The sequence below is a fragment of the Phragmites australis genome, chromosome 14 (assembly GCF_958298935.1).
Source record: "Phragmites australis chromosome 14, lpPhrAust1.1, whole genome shotgun sequence".
In the NCBI taxonomy this organism is placed as follows: domain Eukaryota; kingdom Viridiplantae; phylum Streptophyta; class Magnoliopsida; order Poales; family Poaceae; genus Phragmites; species Phragmites australis.
In genome coordinates, this window is record NC_084934.1 from 28,220,759 (window position 1) to 28,244,892 (window position 24,134).

Genomic DNA, 24,134 nt, shown 5'->3' on the forward strand with positions numbered 1-24,134 from the left:
CTTGTACAAAATTTATCTTTTTTGTACAAGTAACTTTTTGAGCTGAAAATTTTATGAGTGTTATCTGATAGCATCTTTACATCATACTTTTTTAAATTTTTTATTATTTTTTACATAGTGTTTTGAATTTTGAGAGTAATAAAATATTGTATTTTTGGTTTTTTTAACACTGTCACCTGTTAGGGCGACAGGTAGTCTATTTTTTAATCTTTTTATTACCAAAATAAAAATAAACAATCCAGTATGGTGCAGGTGGAGTACTCGCCAGTGCTCCCCGGTAGGGTGAACATGCATATGGTGCCAGTACTGTAGCAATGGGTCTCAGTGAGATTATGTTATTTGGTCGTTCCAGAGAACGCCGGAATCTACCACATAGATGTAGAGGGAGAACATACAAGGGAAATTCTACACAAAAGCAACACAAACATAGCAAAAATACATCGAATTTACAGACGTGCAAATCTTATAGACGAGGAAAGGTTTCTTCTAGTCCTCGCCATCCCGACCTTACAGCTTCCAAAATAATCGGTACAGTCCCAAGTCCGAGGTGTCGCCCCGCCGCTGCCAATCTACAAACACAAGCAGTGTCTGATGGCTTGCGCACCGGCCGGCCTTCACTGATGCCTGCCACGATGCGTCCTCGAGCTTCTGGTCGCGTGGCTGCGAGAATGTTCATGTCTCGCATGGAAGAGGAGCATGTCCGACTGGGCTAGCTTCCTGCTGAACTCACTGCTGCCAGGATGATGGTGGTTATCGCCCTGTACAAATGTTCCGATGGTTAGAACAAAAAATTAACTGCTGGATGATTAGGCATATCGTGCGGGTATTTCACCATTCGTAGAGTTGTATTCGGTTTATTTGATCCAACTAGCAATTCAATCGTCTCGTCCATTTCCATGATCTTCTGTTGAAGGTTGTCCTTCTCCACCTGCCACACAGCAGTACAGTTTAGCTTGTTGGTGAAATGTTTTGGAGAATTTTCAAATTACTGTAACAATTCAAACCCTGGTCAGACCAGGACTATGTTTTGTACATGTTGTATGGGCTAAAAGGCTAAAAGGGCCTGACAGGCCACAAAAGAGAAAATACAGTACACACATATATACATTAACACCCCTCAAACACAAGGTGGATCAAGAGTCTTGAGTTTGAAAAGAAGATAATTATGTTGATCACGGGTCTGCAGCTTGGTGAAGAAATCCGCAATGAAGTTAGGCAAGTAGTGAAGAGAGAGAGTCCTGTGATGACAATGAGATGGAGTGAAAGAGGCATAAATACCAATGTGCTTAGTGAGCTCATGTTTCATAGGATTTGAAGCTATTTGAATGGCATTGGTGTTATCACAAAATAGTGGAGTGGGCTCTGAGATGACAGCACCCAAATCAGCAAGCAACCAAAGAAGTCATATAATTTCAGCAGTTGTAGATGCAAGAGCGCTTAATTCAGCTTCTGTACTAGAGCGTCTTCGACTTCCATGCAAGAAGAGAGGAGCCCAGATAAATGCAATAACCAGTGATAGAGCGTCGATCAGCTAGGTCACTTGCTCATAATAGGCTTGAAGTTGTAATGAGCTGTCATGTGAGAAGAAGTCCCCCTTAGATAGCGCAACACCCGCAATAAATGAGCATAATGAATAGAAGTAGGAGCACTGATAAATTGACTGAGCACATGAACAGCATGTGAGATATCTGGCCTAGTGACAGCGAGATAAACAAGACTCCCAACAAGCTGCCTATATCGAGAAGGATCCAAAAGAGGTATACCATCCGTAGCACGAACCTGAAGATGAAGTTCCATAGGAGTTGTAGCAATCTTTGTATCACTGAGACCAGCACGTGAAAGCAAGTCCAAGGTATAGCGATGCTGAGACAAACTGAAACCATCAACGGTAGAAGTAACTTCAATTCCAAGAAAATACCGAAGTGGTCCAAGATCAGACATCATGAATTGCTTACTGAGATTTTGCTTCACAAAGGCAATATGGGAAAAGTCATCACCAGTAATAATTGTATCATCAACATATAATAAGAGAATTGTGCGGCCCCAAGAAAAAGTATGGACAAATAAAACAGGATCATGTTCACTAACAACAAAACCAGTCTTCAAGACAACCGAGCTGAATCTCTCAAACCAAGCTCGGGGAGCCTGCTTGAGACCATAAAGAGCACGTCAAAGATGACACACATGACCTGTCGAACATGCAAAACCTAGAGGTGGTTGCATATAGACCTCTTCTTGTAAATCACCATGAAGAAAAGCATTCTTCACATCCATCTGTGAGATCTCCCAACGACGAGTGGCAACCACAGCTATAAGAGTACGAACAGTGTGAAAGTGCCTAGAGGGGGGGGGGGTGAATAGGCTTTTCTGAAAATTAAAACTAAAAACAGCGGATTAAAACTGCCGGATATTCCGGTGAAGGCCGGATACTCCGGTATGGTCCGGAGTATCCGGTCTAGTCCGGAGTCTCCAGCCTAACAGGGATTTTCAGAATAAATGTGAACTAAAGATAACAGCTAGAGTCTAAGAATTACACTAGGTCTATTAGATATCACAAAACTAGAATAACACTTAATACTAGCAAGATTGTCACTAAAGCCATTTAAATGATAAGTTACCAAATTCACACGATAAAGTAAATTGCGCAAATAAGGACATGTGAATTTATCCTGGAGTTCGGCCACCTCACAAAGAAGTGCCTACGTCTCTGTTGAGGAGCTCACAAAGAGCTGGGTCTTTTCCAACCCTATCCTCTTCTAGCGACCACCAAGATGAAGCTAGAAATTCTTACTCAATATGAAAATGTTTACAAACTTCCCGAGGCACACCACAAGTTTTGGGTGCTCTTCGGGCGACTCATTTCCTTCTAGAAGCCTAAAGCTTCAGGAGAGATGATTGCAGTAGATGCTCGATGAAGAACTTAATGCTAAAGTCTCTGAGGTAGACTCCGGCTGAACACTGAACATTTTACCGGAGTATCCGGTGAACACCGGAGACTCCGGTCCAATTTTTTTTAATTAAAAAAAACAAATACTTAACCGAGACTCTCTAGCGGAGTCTCCCTCAGAGACTCCGGTCTGATAACCCCTAAATTACCGGAGTATCTGGTGTACACCGGAGACTCCGGCCTTTTTCCAAAAAGAATAAACCGTAACTGAGACTCTCTGCCGGAGGCTACCTCGGAGACTCCGACCGAACACTAAGTACCGGAGTATCCGGTGAACACCGAAGACTCCGGACTCAATGAAGATTTTCAGAAAGAATTTTGTGTCCGTGAGTGAATGTCTCTCAACTGGGTGATTCTAAAGGATCTCTTGAGCATTGAGACACTAACCAAGCAATCAAATCCATCCTTCTAAAAAAAACGTCTATCCTAGACTCAATTTCAAAAAATAAAAGAATGTAAACCCTACCTAGTACCCTTCGTTGATTCTTCATTTGTTTCGGCGGGCGTCAAACATCATTTATCTTCACAACTAATGCTTAAACCTGTTCAACACTCGAAAAGCATTTTAGTTCTTTAATCGTTTTGTCATCAATAAGTCAAAACCCACTTAGGGGGTCTAGATGCACTTTCAATCTCCCCTTTTTGGTGATTGATGACAACCCGATTAAAGCATACACAAAGATATATGAAATAAGATTTTCAATCTCCAGTAAAAGTGTCAGGACCGGAGTCTCCGGTCTACACCGGAGTCTCCGGTGTTTCCAGAATCCTATATATTTCCCCAGCCCGAACAGTTCTCCTTTCTCATCCTTTCACAAGTCCTCTCTCACAATAGCTTCCTATCCGGCGATTTTTGAGAAGAAACCAAGAATCTACAAGTCTTGCTACTTTTCTCACTTGGATTGAAGGCCGGAACCTCCGGAGATTCCTATTCATCAAAATCCCCGGAGGATTTGAGCTCAAAAGGTACCTTTTTCAATAATCTTCCCGATCTCTCAATGCCTTTGTCTACAGTTGTTTTCCCTTGGTAGAATAGTTCCTATACCTCCTAGAACACTTTCCCAAACTTATTTCATCTCTAGTCGGCCAAATCTTCCAAACCCTAGGATTTTTGGGAATTTTTCAGGGCCGACCGGAGTTCACCGGATACTCCGGTATCAGCCTGATTTTCCAGCAGATTCTGTCCAAACTTTTGTTCCTCATATCCTTTGTTCATTCCATATCTCCTAGGTGTTCTTGCAATGGCCGGAGATCGTTTTGAGAAGGGTCATACTTTCGAAAGGAAAAAGAAACAAAGAAGTGACCCTCGTGCACAAGAAACAAGAGCTCCGGCACGCTCGGAAGATAGTGAAGCGGTCATGCTAGCGGTGAAAGAGTCCGCAAAGTAGCCGCAGGTGGTGATATCCACATTGAGGAAGGAGGAGATGCTGGAAATTATGAAAGGGACATTGTGACTGTTTGCCGGACCAAAACTCAAGCTATGCGAGGCCGAGATTGTGGAAAAGGAAAGGGACCAGCTAAAGTGACAGCGGGAAGAGGACAAGGAAGAATGCCCTCTAGGGAAGAGAGAGGCAAAGGTGTTGCTCAAGAACACTCGTCTGAGTCCGAGGATGATGAAGAAGAACAGGCCGATGAAGTTATTGGACCCTTGAAACTTCATAGACCTCGTAGAACTGGTTGTGTCATTGATACTCCAAAGCAGACAATGAAATATATGAAACATGTTTCCAGGGTTGTTAGTGAAAGGTTGAACAACCCGTATGATTATGAGAAGAATATTGCAGATTATCGCTTCTGGAATGATTTTCAGGCAGACTTCTATGAGACAGTGATCTTGGCCAAGAAAAAGCCTATTACTCCAATGCAATGGATTGATTGGGATTATATGACCAGGAAAAACGACCCTGTGTTCACTGAAGTAATTGCAGCTTATGAGAGTAAGAATGTAAAAAATGTTATGGCTTTCAAGTATGATTGGTGCGAGAAAGTTATCGTATAATTCTATGCTACAGTGTGGTTTGAGGGATCTGAAAATCCCATTATGCACTGGATGACAGAGGGAGTCAAAAACAGAATTAGCTTCAGAGGCTTTGCTCACTATTTCCATCTTGATGCCAGAGATACTTCCAAAGATCAAATTCACAATGAGAATTAGCTGACATTGGAAGAAATTGGGTTCATGTATCTGAATCATTGACAAGTTGAGTTCGAAAAGCTTACGGGAATGAGGCCTTTCTATCGTTGTTTAAACTCTCTATTTCGACTCACCTTGGCACCCAAGAGCGGAGATGCAACAACAGTTCAGAGTATATCCAGAAATCTCCTTGCAACCATGTCCAATGATCATGCTCCTTTCAGCGTGGTACACTTTCTTTGGGAAGAAATTGTCTTTACATCCAAGTCGCCAATCAAAAGCTGTGGATATGCTCCTTATCTAATGTTTATCATTGAAAAGATATCTAAGAAGACTTTTGTGAAGGAGATTAAGCATGAACCCTATAGGATGAGGCCCCTAAACATACGAGCTCCCTCCCCATCTCCATCACCTCCTCGTGCTCCTCCTAGCTCGAGACAGTTTGCCTCGAGACGTGCTCCTCCTCGAGGGTCTTCATTCATCAAGAGCGCTCTCAAAACAATCTTCAAGATTTGCACCCATAATGCCACTCAAATCAAGGATCAAGGTGCTCGCTTAAGGAAATGGAGAAACATCAGAAACAAATGTACTCATCCATGAACCTCCAGCCACCTTGCTCTCCTATTGAGTCAGATGAAGCGGAGAGTGCACCAGTTGAGGTTGAGAACCCTTGGGCATGGTATGATGAAGCCCAAGCTGCTGCCGAGAGTTCTCAACAACAAGCACAAGATGACTCCTCTGACGACGCCTCTGGCAACAACTCCGAAGGAAATGAAGAAGAAGAAGAAGATGATGATGAAGATGGCAGCAGCGAGTAGGCTCTCTCTTTTTGGTGTTTGACCCCAAAGGGGGAGAGATAGTTATCCATTTTCTTAGTTTCCTTAGCTTTGGACTCTGTTTAATTTCTATCGCTGTTGGACAATTGGACTATTGCTTGTGATGAACTTTGTGTCGTTTAATTTGTAAGACCTTTTATTTTAGTGTGATGATTGTCGTACTTTCTTAAGTTTTATGTGCTCCAGGTCCTATCATAAAATTGTATCCCATGGATTCTAGGATATAGGGGGAGCTCCTGTGAATTTAAATTCTCAAATATGTACATTGGTGTATAACTCCGTTTAAACCAATGCACACATTTAGGGGGAGTTCACCATATCTTCTAGAATTCAAAATCTTATTTCATATATCTTTGTGTATGCTTTAATCGGGTTGTCATCAATCACCAAAAAGAGGGAGATTGAAAGTACATCTAAGCCCCCTAAGTGGATTTTGGCTTATTGATGACAAAACGATTAAAGAACTAGATTTAAGCATTAGTTGTGAAGATAAATGATGTTTGACGCCCGCCGAAACAAATGAAGAATCAACGAAGGGTACTAGATAGGGTTTACATTCCTTTTATCTTTGAAATTGAGTCTAGTTGTGAAGATAAATACCGAAGTGGTCCAAGATCAGACATCATGAATTGCTCACTGAGATTTTGCTTCACAAAGGCAATATGGGAAAGGTCATCACCAGTAATAATTGTATCATCAACATATAATAAGAGAATTGTGCGGCCCCAAGAAATAGTGTGGACAAATAAAGCAGGATCATGTTCACTAGCAACAAAACCAGTCTTCAAGACAACCGAGCTGAATCTCTCAAACCAAGCTCGGGGAGCCTGCTTGAGACCATAAAGAGCACGTCAAAGACGACACACATGACCTGTCGAACATGCAAAACCTAGAGGTGGTTGCATATAGACCTCTTCTTGTAAATCACCATAAAGAAAAGCATTCTTCACATCCATCTGTGAGATCTCCCAACGACGAGTGGCAACCACAGCTATAAGAGTACGAACGGTGTGAAAGTGCCTAGAGGGGGGGGTGAATAGGCTTTTCTGAAAATTAAAACTAAAAACAGCGGATTAAAACTGCCGGATATTCAGGTGAAAGCCGGATACTCCAGTATGGTCCGAAGTATCCGGTCTAGTCTGGAGTCTCCGGCCTAACAGGGATTTTCAGAATAAATGTGAACTAAAGATAACAGCTAGAGTCTAAGAATTACACTAGGTCTACTAGATATCACAAAGCTAGAATAACACTTAATACTAGCAAGATTGTCACTAAAGCAATTTAAATGACAAGTTACCAAATTCACACGATAAAGTAAATTGCGCAAATAAGGACACGTGAATTTATCCCGGAGTTCGGCCACCTCACAAAGAAGTGCCTACGTCTCCGTTGAGGAGCTAACAAAGAGCTGGGTCTTTTCCAACCCTATCCTCTTCTAGCGACCACCAAGATCAAGCTAGAAATTCTTACTCAATATGAAGATGTTTACAAACTTCCCGAGGCACACCACAAGTTTTGGGTGCTCTTCGGGCGACTCCTTTCCTTCTAGAAGCCCAAAGCTTTAGGAGAGATAATTGCAGTAGATACTCGATGAAGAACTCAATGCTCAAGTGGCTTGAACCCTCTCCAAACACACACTCTCAAATTTTTGCAAACTTCGCTCTAAAGATGGTCGGAGGGGCTTTGAATGCTCTTAAAGTGCTCAAGAGGTCTCAAGTTTACCAGCCACAGCAAGCTCTAAATGTTATGGAGAGAGGGGGCATTTATAGCACTCTCTCACAGACTAGCCGTTACTGTTTTTGTCAGAGCTTACCGAAGTATCCGGTGTACACCGGAGTCTCCGGTCCTAAATCCAAAAACGGAATCAGAACGGTCACCGAACGTGTCAGAACTAGCCGTTACAGTTCTGTTTAATTACCGGAGTCTCCGGTCCTGACAGTCTTTCCAAAAAGATTAAGTCCGGAGACTAGCCGGACCCTCCGGCATCTTCAGGTACCGGAGTATCCGGTGAACACCGCAGACTCCGGTCTTTCTTTTCTTTTATCAAAAAGATTAAATGCTAACCGAAAGTCTCTGCCGGAGTCTACCTCGGAGACTCCGGCTGAACACTGAACATTTTACCGGAGTATCCGGTGAACACCGGAGACTCCGGTCCAATTTTTTTAATTAAAAAAAACAAATACTTAACCGAGACTCTCTGGCTGAGTCTCCCTCGGAGACTCCGGTCTGATAACCCCTAAATTACCGGAGTATCCGGTGTACACCGAAGACTCCGGCCTTTTTCCAAAAAGAATAAACCGTAACCAAGACTCTCTGCCGGAGGCTACCTCGGAGACTCCGGACTCAGTGAAGATTTTCAGAAAGAATTTTGTGTCCGTGAGTGAATGTGTCTCTCAACTGGGTGGTTCTAAAGGATCTCTTGAGCATTGAGACACTAACCAAGCAATCAAATCCATCCTTCTAAAAAAACGTCTATCCTAAACTCAATTTCAAAAAATAAAAGAATGTAAACCCTATCTAGTACCCTTCGTTGATTCTTCATTTGTTTCGGCGGGCGTCAAACATCATTTATCTTCACAACTAATGCTTAAACCGGTTCAACACTCGAAAAGCATGTTAGTTCTTTAATCGTTTTGTCATCAATAAGCCAAAACCCACTTAGGGGGCCTAGATAAACTTTCACGGTGGTCATATGAGCAACTGGAGCAAAAGTCTCTTCATAATCACTGTCATGTTCTTGTTGAAAGCCACGAGCAACAAGACGAGCCTTGTAGCGATCAATAGACCCATCAGAGCGAGTCTTCGACTTAAAGACCCATTTGCAAGTAATCGGTACAACACGTTGAGGCAGGGGGACTACATCCCATGTACCAGTATGCTCCAAGGCTGCAAGTTCCTCGGATATGTTCTGACGCTTATGACACTTATCCTCATGGTGACCATGCCTCTTACAGTAGCCGCATGGAGAACTTGTGTAGCACTGATCCTCATGATGACCAATTTTTTGGCAAAAACCACACTGCGCGCATCTCGGCTAGGTTTGCGTCCTAACTACTGAGACTGACCAGATGCAAAAGAGCGAGTGCTTGGATGATGTGGAACATCAAGAACTATGGGAGATGTACACACCAGTCTCCTCAGCAATAAGCTCAGCAAGAGCATCCTCATGTCATGGTGTAACAGGACGATTGAGTATTTGAGTACGTATTGCTCAGCAAGAGCATCCTCATGTCATGGTGTAACAGGACGATTGAGTATTTGAGTACGTAATGCCTCAAAATCAGATCGAAGGTGCATCAAAAACTCATATAAGCAACGTTGCAACTCATAAGTGCGAAGATCTGTGCAATTCTTACATGTTGGGGATGGAGATGGTGCCATAGAATCCATCTGACGCCAAATTGCACTGAACTGATTATAGAGCTCCTCAACTGAAGATTCTCATTGATGAAGAGAAGAGGTCTGCTTGAGATGTGAAAACAGATGAGCCTGATTGTTCGGAAGATACCGTCTCTTTAAGTGCTCCCACATCTTCTCAACTGAAGATAACTCGCATATATCCATTCGAATGGCAACCTCAGTGCTTTGACACAGAATGGCTTGAGTTTTGGCTTCATTAGCAAGCCATGTCTCAATGTCCTCATACTTGCCAAAAGAGAGTCTGGCTTCTTAGTTGTACCATTAATATGCCCCCAAAGCCGCATTCCATTAAGGATAATTCGAATGGTTGAAGACCATTCTTTGTAATTTTTCCCATCCAGCTTCACATCACAAGATTGAAGAAAACCCAGGGAAGCCATCACAAGCAGACAACACAAATCCACCAATCCTGGGGTGGGAGAAGCAGAGAAGAATGCTCACTCAAGTGGCCACAATCAAAGAGTAACACCAGAGAGCTCTAGCAGAACAGTCGGGCGACAAGGCCTCAAGCAAATACACATCGCACCAGCAGGAACACCAGCTAAGCACAAAAAAAAAATTCAGACCAGCCACGAAAGGCACGGATGAAAGAATAGAGAAGAAGCTCCGGCGACTGCGGTGGCCGCTTCGACGAAGAGAAAGGCTCTGACACCATGAAATGTTTTGGGGAATTTGCAAATTACTATAACAATTCAAACCTAAACCAGGACCATGTTTTGTACATGTTGTATGGGCCAAAAGGCTAAAAGGGCCCGATAGACATGCCACAAAAGAGAAAATACAGAACATATATCTCTACCATTTAAAAAATATGTAGTGGTTCCCACACCAGGTAAGACGTCCTGCCACCCCCTCCCCGAGCTCTGATATGTGGTCCCTCCGCTCCCATCTCTGCATGTCGTGCTCGCTCCCCTTCCATTCCCCTTCTCTCCACCTCGCCCTCCCCTCCCGTTCCCCCTCTCCGGACCTTCTCTCCCGATCTCCACCCCCGCCTACTGCTACCGCCGTTACCACTGCATCCCCTCCCCAGGCGATGTCGCCTCCTCCCCGCTCGTTCCCTCCCCGATCCAATGGCGTCGCGTCAAGCACCTATGAGGCAGGGCTCCTTATCCTCCACCCCCCTCCACCCCCCATCTTGTGCTCTCTATCCCTCCTCACTCTCCCTCAGCCGCACACAGAGCACAGCGAGCAAAGCCGCTCGCTGCAGAGGAAGTCCGACGCGCCGCCAAGCACGGATTTGCCTCCGCCAAGCAAAGAGGAGCCTAGGGGGAGGTCGCACGATGCTCCATTGACCGAATCCAACCGTCTCCAATTGAATTTCGCGCGCTGCCGCCATTCTTCCTCCACTCCACCACCATTCTCCCTCCATGCCCGTCAACGCACTCCCCGTTCCCATCCCAAAACACGCCCATGTCCGGTACCGTCACCAGATCCACCCCCCTTCAGCGTCCACTTGGCCCAATCCGCCACCTCCTCCACTGCCGCGTCGCTTCCTCCTCGCCATGCCAACAGTTCCACCGCCGCCTCCCTACCCCAGTGATGCCCCTTTGTGTTGTGTTGCTCCTCGTTCACCTCGTCGTCCCCACCTTGCCGAGTGAGCCCGACCGGAGCCCAGGTCGCAGCCATGGCGGTGCGCGCGACGATCTCCCGCTTCCCGTCTACACCAGAGGCTCTAGAGGCGTGCGCCGTCCAATGAGGCTCTGGAGACGAGCGCAGCCAGCCCGCGACCACTGGCGTCGGCGGCTTTCCTCCCTTTACAGTGGTACGAAGTTACTTTTGCCTGTGAATTGTGATGATGGAAACTTACCAAAGGAACCCAACTATATGCAAATAACGAGAGTACGGTTTCAGAAGAACTAGAACAAAAATAGTGAGTGGATATAGTTCAATTGGTATTCAGCCACAAGATTGCATTGTATGATGTCCAAGGTCCAATTTCGATTATGAAAAATGTTCTCATTCCTCCAGAATTAGAAGAAAATGGTTTGCCTGTTGCCCTTGAAGATGCCATGCCCCTATTTTCTTTTTTTGCCCCAATATGTTACAAACTATCAGCTTAACTACAACATGATTTAAACAATATGAGCATGTTGTGTAATGGTGATATAATTTATGGGCAGGTTGACACATGCAAGGATCGAATCGCTGTTTCCCTGGAGACGCTGTGACCTACATCTTCATGGGAGAGAGGTGCTGCTTCTGGGCAAGAAGAGGATACTATTTTGCTTGGGGGGTGAGGTTCTGGAATAGCCATGTCTGTTTTAATTGACTACCTAAGTTCAATATATGGTTCTACTTTTGCTTTGGGTAGATCAACTTAATTTCCATATCTGATTTTTTTTTGTGAAATATTTTGTATCAATTAGGCAATTACGTTAATAAGATGTTATATGTTTGCAGAGAATTTAGTATGTAGTATTTTATGCCTAATTTGCATTTTTTTTCTCCTTGTCAAATCGAGAGCAGTTAGAGTATTTTCTTTTCTAACATTTATCTATATATCAAGATTGAACATTTTTGGAGTGATTTGTATGGCTATAACAACTGCTACTAGATGAACTACTAAAGTTTTTAAAGCCGAGTTGCTCGCTTTGGTTGCACGTCTTGATGAACAAGTTTGTCTATCTGCACATGTGGTACGACCTCGACGTATTGTTCCTGAAACTTGGTGAGTTAGGTTCTGCCTTTTGAGGTATCCTTCTCTCCTCACTTTTCATTTGAATTGTGTAGGGCTATGACTATGAGAAACTGAGTGACACTTAGTACTGCAATATGAAGTCGATGACGACACATGTTATCTTGCGAAATTTTTGGTTGCCGTTGCAACACACGGGCAATTAACTAGTGTGTGTGTGTGTGTGTGTGTGTGTGTGTGTATAGACACACACACATTAACAGTTGGGAAAAAACAGGTAGGTTGAATTGCGCAATATGTTTGAGACGTTTCATCTCATATAATACGAAGGCGAGTAACAAAATGATGTTGTCTGTACCTGAAACATTTTGATCTGCGCTTCCAGCATTTGCTCCCGTTGCTCAAGCTGTTCGACGAGTAGTTGACTCTCCAATAGGTCAGTCTTTCTTTGGTCCATGTCATCAAGCAAGCTATGAAAGAAACAAAATCCAGCATGTGTACTTGATTTAGTAATTTCAGCAAAAAGCAAAAGGATCAGACGAACAAATTTCTGGAATAGAAGTTTCACCTGTCCCTTTCCAGAATGAGATGACCAAGTTGTTCTTTAAGCACCTCAAGTTCTGTATCCTGTAGCGGAAAAACAGATGAAAAATCAGGAAAATCATCTCTGTATGATGCAACAAAGTAAAACATAGATATGTTTGTGGGTTACCTTCGACTTTGATTGTTCAATTTGTTGCTGGGATGCTATTAACAACTTGTGCAGTTCTTCTTTGTCAAGCAAATTCTAGACATGGGAACAACAAATCTCATTAAGTGAACTTATAAACAATAACACCTAATATTCAACAGCTTGGAGACACTGCTGCTACTTACAGCATAGTTTGCCATGTCTAATTTGACCCCAAGTAGTTCCCTTATAATATCATGTGTCATGCTATCCACAGAGGCCAGTCTCGATGTTAGCAAACATATCTGTTGACAAGGAGAAACATATAAGCATTGACTTTTAGGGACGTTGTTGAATATTGGATATTAAATTCGTGTGCTTTACAATTTAAAAAATGAAGAAACAATTGCTTTTATGTTATTTTCTAGATAATCCTCGAAGAAGTGATAATTCTTAGAATTTGATCAAGGAAATATTTTATCCCAATGCAGGCACAAAATCTACTAATGGTCCCAGATAATCCTCCATAGAAGGCACATTATTATCCTTTTTTTCAAGCCAAACAATGGGCTCAACCAACTAGCTAGCATGCCATTTAAATTCAGACCAGTAAGCATAGTGAACGTCATTGTAATCTAAGGATGTATACAACAATGTGACTTTGTGGGACTATATTCTGATTAACAGTATAGTATGACTGACCAGTGCCATATTCAATCTACCTATGACAAAAACAGAAGGTAACAAACATTACCTCTTTCTGTTTACTACTAACCATCCCTTCTAGCTCTTCAATTCGTTGGCGTGCCACTGAGATTTCTTGATCCTTCTCGGAGTTCATTTGTTCAATAATGCTAGATATGCACCGGAAAGGTGAACCAGATCCTCTTGCTCGCCCTGAAGGCTTTTCAATTTTGGCACGGACAGTCTCAGAACTAGATTCATGTGGACCAAAGTTCTGTTTAGAAACCATATGCTCCATTTCTTGATACTGTACAACAAGAATTATTAGCATATCTGCTGTAATGAATACTTATACAACAATATCGGCAGTATACCTTCTCCTGAAACAACAAAGATTGTGCTTCTGAATGCAGGACCAACTCAGCAATATGCTCTTTGTACTGCCTTATCTATATAAATGAAAAGAAGGTATTAGAAGATTATTTACGAACACAGAACTCAAAATCTCAAATAGTCATGTGTATAAGTTCAACATATACCTCCTCATCTTTACGTTTTGCTTCCAATCTGAGACCTTCAATCTTCTTCTTAGCATTTTGATGTGCAATAATCTCAGCTTGCATTCTCCTACATTAAAAATGCAATTACTTGAGAACAAAATCACAAAGACATCTTATGGGGGTCTCACGACAAAAAAATCAGTTGAACATAATTCATACTTTTCTAGATGACATTTCCCTTGACACAATTCCTCAGGGGCATCACATTTTGATGCGTTTTCTACAGCAAGCATGTCACCAACAGCTTGAAATTCAGCCTCAGATTGCTTAAGTAGTTGATAGCTCCTTACTTCCTCTTTAAGGTTGCATACCTGTAGTAAAAGCAAGAATATGTGACAAATATTACTGTGCAATAAAGTCTATGGCCCTATGTGCTCACATAATTTTGCATCAATTCTTACATAGTTACATAAAAAAAAAAATTCGACCCAAAGGGAGAGATATCCTGAAGGCATTACATTAAGTTCGAGAAAAGACCTTGAAAGCCGGCTACAACCCGTACGTTATCACTGAGCGACCGCGCCACGACCACGGGGAACACACGCGAGGGACCTTTTTTGCAAGAAACAGAGTTCAAGCCCTGGTTGGTAGCCTCACACCTGGAGGTCTCACCACCGTGCTATTTGCACATTCTCACGTAGTTACATCAAGAAAGGCTGAATTTAAGTAATTGCAAACAGAAATTTGGGTTATCTAATTTGCTTGCTTCAAATCAATGTGCTATAATGCATTCATAATTGCTATTCCTTAACGTTCTCGGTGACCATAAATTTCATTACAACATCTTTTAAGAAAAACTTTGATAAGCAGAGAAAACACCGAAGGAAGCAGAGAAATGAATAACTTACCTCTTCCTCGAGAACAGTTATTGTTGCTTCAAGTTCCTCAACAGATCGTTCAAGAATCTTAACCTCCTCCTCTTTCTCCTCTGCGTAGATTCTACTTATCTCTGCAGTCTACAAAAGCATGACAAGTGAACCCACTTTCATTTAAATTCGGAGTTCTGGATTGGAAAAAACAACTAAAAAAATGCTTACTTGACGACCTTCAATAGCAGCAGCTTCATGTTCCTCAGCTAAAGACGTTGCTATCTCAAGCTTGTCCCTTAACTGAGGTATCTCTGCTTGGAGATTTTCCCTGTCACTACTCATTATTTTAAGACTATTATTTAATTCTTCAATATCTGACATCAACTGTCCCGCTTCAGAACAATTTAGGAATAGGATTTGGCGCTCCAATCCCTCTATGACCCTAACTTTGTCTTCCAACAGCACTTTAGTTTCACTATTCCTGACAGTTTCCTCTTCCAGCATCACTCTCAGATCTTTGTTTTCCTTCAACAGCTCTGACGATAAACTTTGAGATTGCTTTAACTCTGATCTTAATATTATGAGTCCAGCACCATTTTCAGCCAGTTCTTCCTCAAGTGCCTTTTGTTTTTTCAACATGTTTTCCATTGCAGAAGTTTTCATGTCAAGCTCTCTTTTAACATTGCTAAGAGCAATATATATTTCATCAGCTTTATCCTTCATATCTTTCGCATTTGAGGTAGACTCTTGCAGTAGTTTGAGGTCAAAAGACAATCCTTCTGCAATATTGTTTTTCCTGTCAAACTCTCTTCTGAGTAACGCATAGTCTGCACTATAATCAGCTGGAGAATTGTCTTTGCATAACTGTATGTGTAGAAGCATGAGTGCTTTCTTCTCTATATTACTAATGTCATGGGCGATGTTGCTCAGCAACGGAATGTTCTGAAAGCCTTCGTGACCAGACATTACCAGAGAACCAAATAAATCTATAACAAAATTCAAGTTAGTACTCATCTTATTCAGAACAGCAAACAATTGGTTCACATTTACTGTTGCCTGACAGTTATGTAGCATCTTTTCTTGTCCATTCCCCATAGCGACGATATTATTAATAAATGTTAACAATGGCACTATTAACTGCGCTAAATGATGCTTGAGACTTTCAACATCATTCAAAAGATGTTCTGTACTGTTTTGATCTCTTTGGTAACCTTCCATGCTTCCCTCACATTGCAGTGGAGCAGCTGAACATATTTGTCTGCTCTCTAGTTTCTCAAGAGCAGCAAAAATATTCGTATTTCGTTCAGCACAAGCAGCACTTGGATATGTCACAGCATTGTTTACGCAGGACACTTTGTTAACGAAGATATCCCACTGTTGAGCAATACTGGAAACTATGTTGTTGACAACAGTCATATCGTGCATACTGATCTTGTTGCTATCTTCCAGATTTGCACCCCTGCCTATTGAAAGTACACCCACGGATGGCATTTCTGTTCCTTTTTCAGCCATGTCAATCATATGATTGCTGCTGGTTTCTTGAATTGCTTGAGTGCTGTCACTGATATCAGCTTCTCTGCTACCCCACTGGCATGAGTGTGACTCAACTTGTTGACAAGCAAACCCAGGATCATTTGCATTGAGGTGATGGAACTGCTCGGCAGAATATCTGCCTTTTTCTTCTACAAGTGATACCATGCTCACTAGATAAGACCTTGATTCACTTATACATCTCTTCAAGTCTTGCACAAAATTAATAATCTCGGAGCAAAGAGCAAAGAGTTCCACTGTAGTGACACTTTGTATTTGCTGAAACAACCCCCTTATTAGACCAGCAAGCTTTGCCATCTCTACAACACAATCATTTATCTGTTGATGCAATTTGTCATACCTCCGTGATGTACAAGAATTTGATGCTTCAAGTTCCTTCAACTCATTGATCAGAGACGTTTTCTCAGACAACAACAATTCCACCGCTTGCCTGCCATTATCTCTTTCAAGTATTAATTCTTCGTTGGCCTTCAACAAAGCTGAAAGCATAAGTTCAGCTTCTTCCATGGTTTCTTGAGCCTCCTCAAAATTTGAAAATAACGTCAGAACCTTATTTGATTTGTCTTCGACAAGCTGCAAGACACTATCGAGCTTTGACTGCAAGATTTTGGTGCAAGAAATCCCATTATCAATCAGATTAGCGTAACCCAGAAAGAAAACATCAGCTGGAGTATATGAAGAAAGATGTAATTTGTCTGTGCATATAGCATTTCAATCAAAGTGGAACACAAGTTCTGTTTCCTATTCTAATTGGAGATGCTGATGTCATGACCCATGTAAAATTCTATTTACATCTTTACAGATGATATGTAAGATAAAAAAAACTCTGTACACAGTTAGAAACATGATCGATTATACAAATTGTTTTGTGCAGCATTTGACACACGGCTACATGTAAAATATGATCAGTGTATGGATACAAATATTGTAAGCCTTCATGCCACAAATGTAAATGTAGCACAATTCCTAGGCTGTACTTGATCTTAAGATAATTGCCTGACAAGTGCTGTTCAATTAAATTTTGTCATGTTGGTCTCGTATGATACTCCCTCTGTTTGATAAATTGTTTCAGATATTGAAAAAATCTCCAATAGACATCATTGAGCATTACCATTTCAATTATATATTAGCAAAATTTAAAATTATGTATTTTGATGCCAAATCTACTAGTAGCATTTCCATAAGTTAACTTTTTGTGTTTATGAATGGTCATAGATTTTAAAACATGGATGCACACATTCTACAATGCCAAAAAAATAGAAGGGAAATAATTAGTGACTAAGCCCATCACCAGTAGTAGAAATAATACTAGAATAAATAGCAGTACAGAATCTGCTTATAAACATCATTGCGATTATTTTCTAGCGCAACAATATGAATGGAATATCCAAGTAACATACGACTTGGCAAGTAGTTACAGTAGAGCCGAGGAGGCGATAATGGGTACACAGGTAGGAAGTTAGATAATGGACTCAGCAAGTTTAATAATGAACAATGCAATCTGAAATGTTAAAGTATGGTCATGCTTGTTTTCACCAATGAGGGAGATCCTACTGGGCTATTTTCTGTTTCACCTACAATAGATGAAGTTGTCTACACAAACAATATCATCCACTATTCACATCAAATGCATGCATCCGAACAAGGTATGTGATTGTTGATTAGCTTGGTGCCTACCTGGTAATATGGATTAGCTTGACTGACTGTTGGTCCATTTTCATCATGACGTTGTTCCGCAATCATGTCAGTTGACTATCAGGTAATAGGTCATCACAAGGATGTCCTTCTGTTTCTGCATAGAGGCTTTTTTCCTCTTTCAAATTGTTCTCTAATTCTTGTATTATACAGTCCTTTTGGTGCAATAAACCTACTAGTTGTAATGCTTCCTGAAAACTTTCTTCATTATCTAACTGCTGAGCTTCAGTTATAGCAAGAGCTGCACCTCTCAAAATGTGCAACTTTTCTTTCGCTTCCTTGCCAATTTTCTGTGCATCTTGTAGTTCAATTTGAAGTTTGAATATAACCTTTTCCTTCTCAATGCTAATTTTCATAGCCTTCTCCACATGTTCATTGACAGAACTATTACTGTGAGGAAATGAGCTAATCATATTATCAACATTCTGATATGCATCATCTAACGATCTGCATCCATCTGTTAAGAAGCTTGTTAGATCAAACATTGCAGCCTCCCATTCCTGAGACAAAGAAGCAATTTCTACATCTTTTGCAACAATAATCTCTGAAAGCTTGTTACCTTCTTCAGCCATAATGACTAGCTTCTGTCTGAGCTCTTGATTTATGATTTTAACTTGTTCCAACGCATCCTGTGATAAATGTTTACTTGAGTTCATTATTTCAATCTCTTGATGGCACGATAAAATCTCTCCATGCAAATGTATATCCATCATTGGAGCCTTTTCATGGACATGACTTATTCCATCCTTCTCCAGAAAATTCAACCCATTCAGAATAGTGCATCTGTCAAGTTCATCATCTGACACAGTTGTAGGATCCTTGAAATCATGTGTTTCTGGATCATGCAAATGATAAGGAGACTCCATATATTCACTATCAATTTCATAAGGTAAGTCAAGTTGAAATGATTCTGTAATACTAGTTGTGGTCCCTGCTTGCATGAACTGTTTGTCCACATCATCTGATGATAAATATGAAAAAGTCTGTCCAGCTTGATCCTGTTATGAAGTCGAAATAACAGAAAAATGAACCCATGTGTAGACCTATTGTTATGGGGCATATATAAAAAATGAGTGAAAATCTCACATGTTGCATCGGATTGATGCTTGTAACCAGAACATTTTCCTTTGCCTCGGGACCAACCTGAAAATATGATGAAAGAATATGAGCATCCAAGCACTGAGTTATTGGAGGTTGTGCAAACGCCATACATACTTGATTTATGCTAGATTTCTGGTATTGTATCAGTTCACAGCGCAGCTTATTTACTTCACTGCAAACAGCACGAACAATTAATTGATCATTATATCATTTGAGATCTCAGAAACAAGTAGGCATAAGGTGCATAACAATTAATATCAGAAACAGTTTATGATAATAAAAAATTATATGTAAATATACATTGAGATGTATGACAGATGTAAAAATACTTACCGAGATAACAGAACATTATTCTCTAAGCATGCATCTAGCTCCTTCCTGCAATTGTCAAGATCCTTGATGATTTCATCACCCTAAATCATTGCATCCCACAATCAGTAAATAAAATCAGGTTGTCCTTCATTATATGTTGAGGCAAATTGAGTTAACTTCCAAATTATCCTACTTCCACTTATGGGTTATACTATGATGGTATTGCTTGCTAAAAATATTAGGCTAAGCTTTGGGCCTTCCTTTGAAACAGAAAACATATCAATGCGAATAAGGAACCAAAACTAACGAGAACAAACCTGAGCTTCTATATTTTTAGGAGTTGTTGCATATTTCTGCCCAAGAATATGAAGGAACTACAAATAAAAAAAAATGATAAGAATAACATGTAAGATAAAAAAGCATTGGAACAGAAAGAAATTTTGGAAGGTTGAATATACATGATTGCGCAAAAGAGATATCTCTGTTAATAACATCTCTCTTTCCCCTTGCTTGTGGAAGTTCTGAAGCCTGTATGTGAGTGGAGTAGAATAAGCTACACCCAGTTTATTCAAATGCACAAAAGATCCCTATGCAAAGTGTGTAGTCTACAAGCAAAAATCATTATGAATTTAAAACTGTAAGATTGATATATTACGTTCTAAGTTCCTCAATTAATCTCTTGTTTTCCAAAGCAAAATGAGTCAATTGAGGATTTTCATTGATTTGATCTTGCAACAGCTGAATCTCTTGGGACAGTGCAGTATTTTCATCCATCAAATGTTGTCTTCTTTGTTCTTCATCACGGAGTTCGAGCCTCCTTCTCAAGCGTTGCGTGTCAGATTCCATCAGGTCAACCTATCAAAACAGATAGCTAATATCAGTATTGAAAAGGCATACACTGCTCATTGATAAGAGAATATGATTGTATTCTGCAGCTTTGGGAAAATAAGTGTAGTTACTGATTATTAGCTCTCTTCTGTAAGCAATTGAGATATCTGTAATAGAATACAGTATTACCAAACGGTTCAAATGCTTTATTTCAGCTTCCAGCTTCCCGATCTTGGTATCTGCTGATTTCTCTCTCCTGAGGCTCCCAACCAAAACATCTTCTAGATGGCTAACCTGTTACTAAATGCATGAGTACTTGGTTGCATCTGTTATTAGTTATCATTATTTACAAAAAAGGTAAATCATGCCCTGTGACCTTTTGCTTTAGGATATACAGATCACAGTCTGGTTGATCATCTATTCCACACAAAGTTTTGAATTCGTTGGCAAAGCCTGAATTAATCAGCTGGAAGCTAGGAGATCCATGACAATTTTGTTGCTTCTTCAAGCATGTCAGTTGATCCTGTTAGAACGAAGTCATGCATTATACTAAGAATCACATCTAATTTGATAAGGGAGTTTTGCAATAAAAACCTTTAGTTCCTCTATCTGCCTTTGTAAAGCCATAAGATCTCCTGAAGCATCTTCATTTACTTTTGCCTAGCACAAGTAGATGAATCCCCAATTAAGTCAACAGGGAAAAGTTCCCATATCTTAGAAAATTTGATATACTTGGAATATAAGTACATTATTTTGAATCAGCTTCGCACGTTGAGCAAACTTCAAGGTACTCAATGTTTCATTGGAGGAACTGCAATAGAGTAATTAATAGATAAGTTAAGCACATTGTGAAATATCTAGAAAAATGCTGAATAACAGGAATGAAGATACAGAAAATGGATACCAAATAGATGGGATGATGCTGGCAACAATTGTTGTTTTAGAGTTTCCTCCTAGGGAATCGTGGTAAGATGGAATAATGAGCCGGAGAAAACAATGGACAAAAACGAGAAAAAGGATCCAGGAGCCTGCTTTTATGATGTGTTTTTAACCTGGAGGAGAAATGTCAGTCTTGAATCTCTGTAGGGAACGTGACGGCTTTTCCCATTTGCAACTTCCACTAGAGTCATGATAACAAGCCTGAAAGAGTATATAGATGGATTATAATTATGACCGGTGCTTCTTACACTACAACTTTTCATGCCAGTAAATTATCAATCTTACTATCCAAATACGCATATAGCTGATATAGTAAAGAAGATTGTAACAAAGGTTTACAGAAACTATGTACTTCTACACATGTTACGTTCTAAAAGACTAAAAATATAAACCAATAATGTTACGCATGAATATTCTTCACCAAGTTGTAAGTAGGGCAGGTTTTATAAAATAAAAAATACAGCTTAAATCTTGAAAATTAACATGCAAGGGTTTAGCTCTTTTTTTAGGGAATAAGAGTTTAGCTTTTGTTATGCCATTGTAAACTCCACAAGTGTTACAATATAAGCATTAAGTTAGCCTTGGCAAATATAACATGGTCGCAGCTGGATAAATATTGCAGTATTTCTTTTGAGTCAAGACAAGGAAGTATGATCGACACCAAGATGCATGGGGAATATTATCTGAGAACAAAAGGTTACCCAAGGGTTGACAACGATCTATTGATGTTTGTAGCTTCTTTCAAGCGTTCTCCTTCAGCACCTGAGCTTTTCTGCCTAGTTTGAATACAGTCAGTATTTGTGAAGCAAGAAAAGGTTGATGCCTTATTATTAACTCACCTCTCAGAACCGGCAAGATCAACCAAATTCAACCTCCCAAAGCGGAGATGTGTCATCGAATCACTTTCCCAATGACTCTCAATTACACAAGTAAAGACACAATGTGAACGGCTGCTCTCGCTATTCATATTTGTGGCAACCATTTTCCTGTTTGCAACCCCCTAGAAGAACATTTCAGAAACTTCACTGAAGTTATCATTTAACAATTACAGGTACCTAAGATATTCAGATTCAATAGAAGGAACAATACAGAAAAATATATATATATATATATATATGTCACCTGTAGCAATAGCAACATAACATCTTTAACAGATGACACATAACATTCCATAAGATTTTCAACATATACACCTTTCTTTATATCTTCGCGTATCTACAGAACAAAATAGATGTGGGATTTCACATTCAGTTCATACAGTAGGAAGCAATTCCCATTCACAAGAAGATCACCTGAAGATTGGTTGATGATGGTTCAAGCAGATCAGTTATTTGTTCATTGTATATCTCCAGAAAAGAGCATTTGCAGATATATTTAAGATTATCTTCTCTCCCACGCTCTTCTTCCTTCAAATTATGTCACGTTTAGGTCTATCAATAAACAACAGTTCACTAAAGTATTAACCCAACATACAAACACCTTACCTCATTTATCCGTGCAAAAAGATATTCGAAAATGCGAGGTGTCAGGCCAGAGTCCTTACTAAGTTCATTGCCCAACTTGGTAAGCTCTCCCATCATTGTGTAAGTTTTCCCACTTCCTGTCTACAAAAGTATAATTATCGAACAGCATTATTTCAGATGAGTTCTTTTGCACCTAAACAAAAGTGCAACTTTGTCTTACCTGACCATAGGCAAACAAACAGCCATTGTATCCAGACATGCAGTTCTCCACCATTGGCAGACCCACAACTCTGAACAGTTTTTCCTAAAATTGTTGTAGAAAAATATTGCTTAGGCTAAAGCAAGACTGATCCAGAACGAACTCTAAAACAGTGCTAGTATACAAGAGACCTGTGATATTGTTTCACATGCAACATGATCGAACGAGAACATTGTTTCGGGATGTCCTGTCCAGCTCAATGTCTTCGCGCTATCCTGCATCAGACATCTTTTTTGACCATGCGCGGCATTCTCGGTATCACTAATTGGTCTTATCCGTATCAACACCTGTAGAAACCGCATCAAATGTCCGACACTTAGCCATATTAGCTTCACACCTTAGTACGCGCATATACAGATCAAATTTGGCCATGTAAAAAAATCACAATTGGCATGATGCACACTCCATGACAAATGGAATGTTAGAACTCAACGAGCATGACAAGCCCTCAAAATGCATCAGCCTTACATGATGGTTAGGCATAGTTCTACGATGTGCGCGATTAAGCGAGGATAATACTAGGGTACTTGATCGTCATCTAGAACATTATTATTACGGTTTCCAATTTAACTGACACAGAACGATTATGTACTTAATTTATTACTTCTACTAAAAAACCTCACTGACGCCACAGGTTTAAGCTACAAACACCCAGACCTGCACATTGCGATCCTTCCAGAAGGCGGAGTCATCGTCGAGCTCGAAGTGCGGCACCTCCGCGGCCGCCAGATCCCTCAGATCGAACACCCTCCTCGCCGCCCCAATCGACGAGGTCCGATCCCTGGCCCCCGACCCCGCCGCGCAGGCCCTGGGCGTGCCGGCCAGCGACTTCGGCGTCGCCGGCGCGGACCGTGGGTTCCTTCCGGGATCCGCGATGGCCGCGAGCGGCGACCTCGGTGGCAGCGAGAAATGCGGGGCGGGGCCGTGGGCGAACGCGGAGGAGGAGGCGGAGTACGAGGGCGCGGCGGCGAGGTCGTCGTTCTCGTTGGACTCCGCCGCCGCGGCGGAGGCGCGCCGGCCGCCAGCGCCGGCGCCGGGTGCGGCCATGGCGGAGGCGGAGGCGGGCGGGGCAGTGGGAGCGGAGCGAGGTGGTCAGAGGCGGCCACGAGTAAGACAAAGCCCACGGTAATCCCTTCCCGGGCATATTCATGTCGTGAAGGGATTCTTTTCAGCGCTCCTAACGATTTTACTTTATGATTTTGTTCACGATGAGATTCTCAAGGTCATTTTCTTCAGGATGAAATTCTCTCTCCGTTTCCTTCACGATTCTCCTCGAAAGAAAGCTGTTGAA

The 24,134-nt window shown here is 41.2% G+C and overlaps 1 protein-coding gene across 1 annotated transcript; it reads right to left on the reverse strand.

Annotated features, from left to right (window-relative positions):
- Window positions 1–307: 307 nt before the first annotated feature.
- LOC133890622 (kinesin-like protein KIN-12E) lies at window positions 308–23,928 on the reverse strand. Its single transcript, XM_062331087.1, is given in 34 exon segments — window positions 308–758; window positions 833–928; window positions 12,331–12,442; window positions 12,541–12,599; window positions 12,685–12,759; window positions 12,849–12,947; window positions 13,397–13,633; window positions 13,701–13,775; window positions 13,866–13,953; window positions 14,046–14,197; window positions 14,735–14,842; window positions 14,924–16,843; window positions 17,924–17,986; window positions 17,989–18,939; window positions 19,028–19,084; window positions 19,157–19,214; window positions 19,376–19,455; window positions 19,672–19,728; window positions 19,813–19,882; window positions 20,010–20,209; window positions 20,372–20,476; window positions 20,559–20,705; window positions 20,777–20,842; window positions 20,930–20,993; window positions 21,087–21,145; window positions 21,235–21,322; window positions 21,823–21,897; window positions 21,961–22,121; window positions 22,244–22,336; window positions 22,414–22,527; window positions 22,606–22,725; window positions 22,805–22,888; window positions 22,975–23,130; window positions 23,501–23,928. Coding segments are annotated over 34 exon segments (6,423 nt in total). The 5' UTR covers window positions 23,891–23,928; the 3' UTR covers window positions 308–614.
- Window positions 23,929–24,134: the final 206 nt, after the last annotated feature.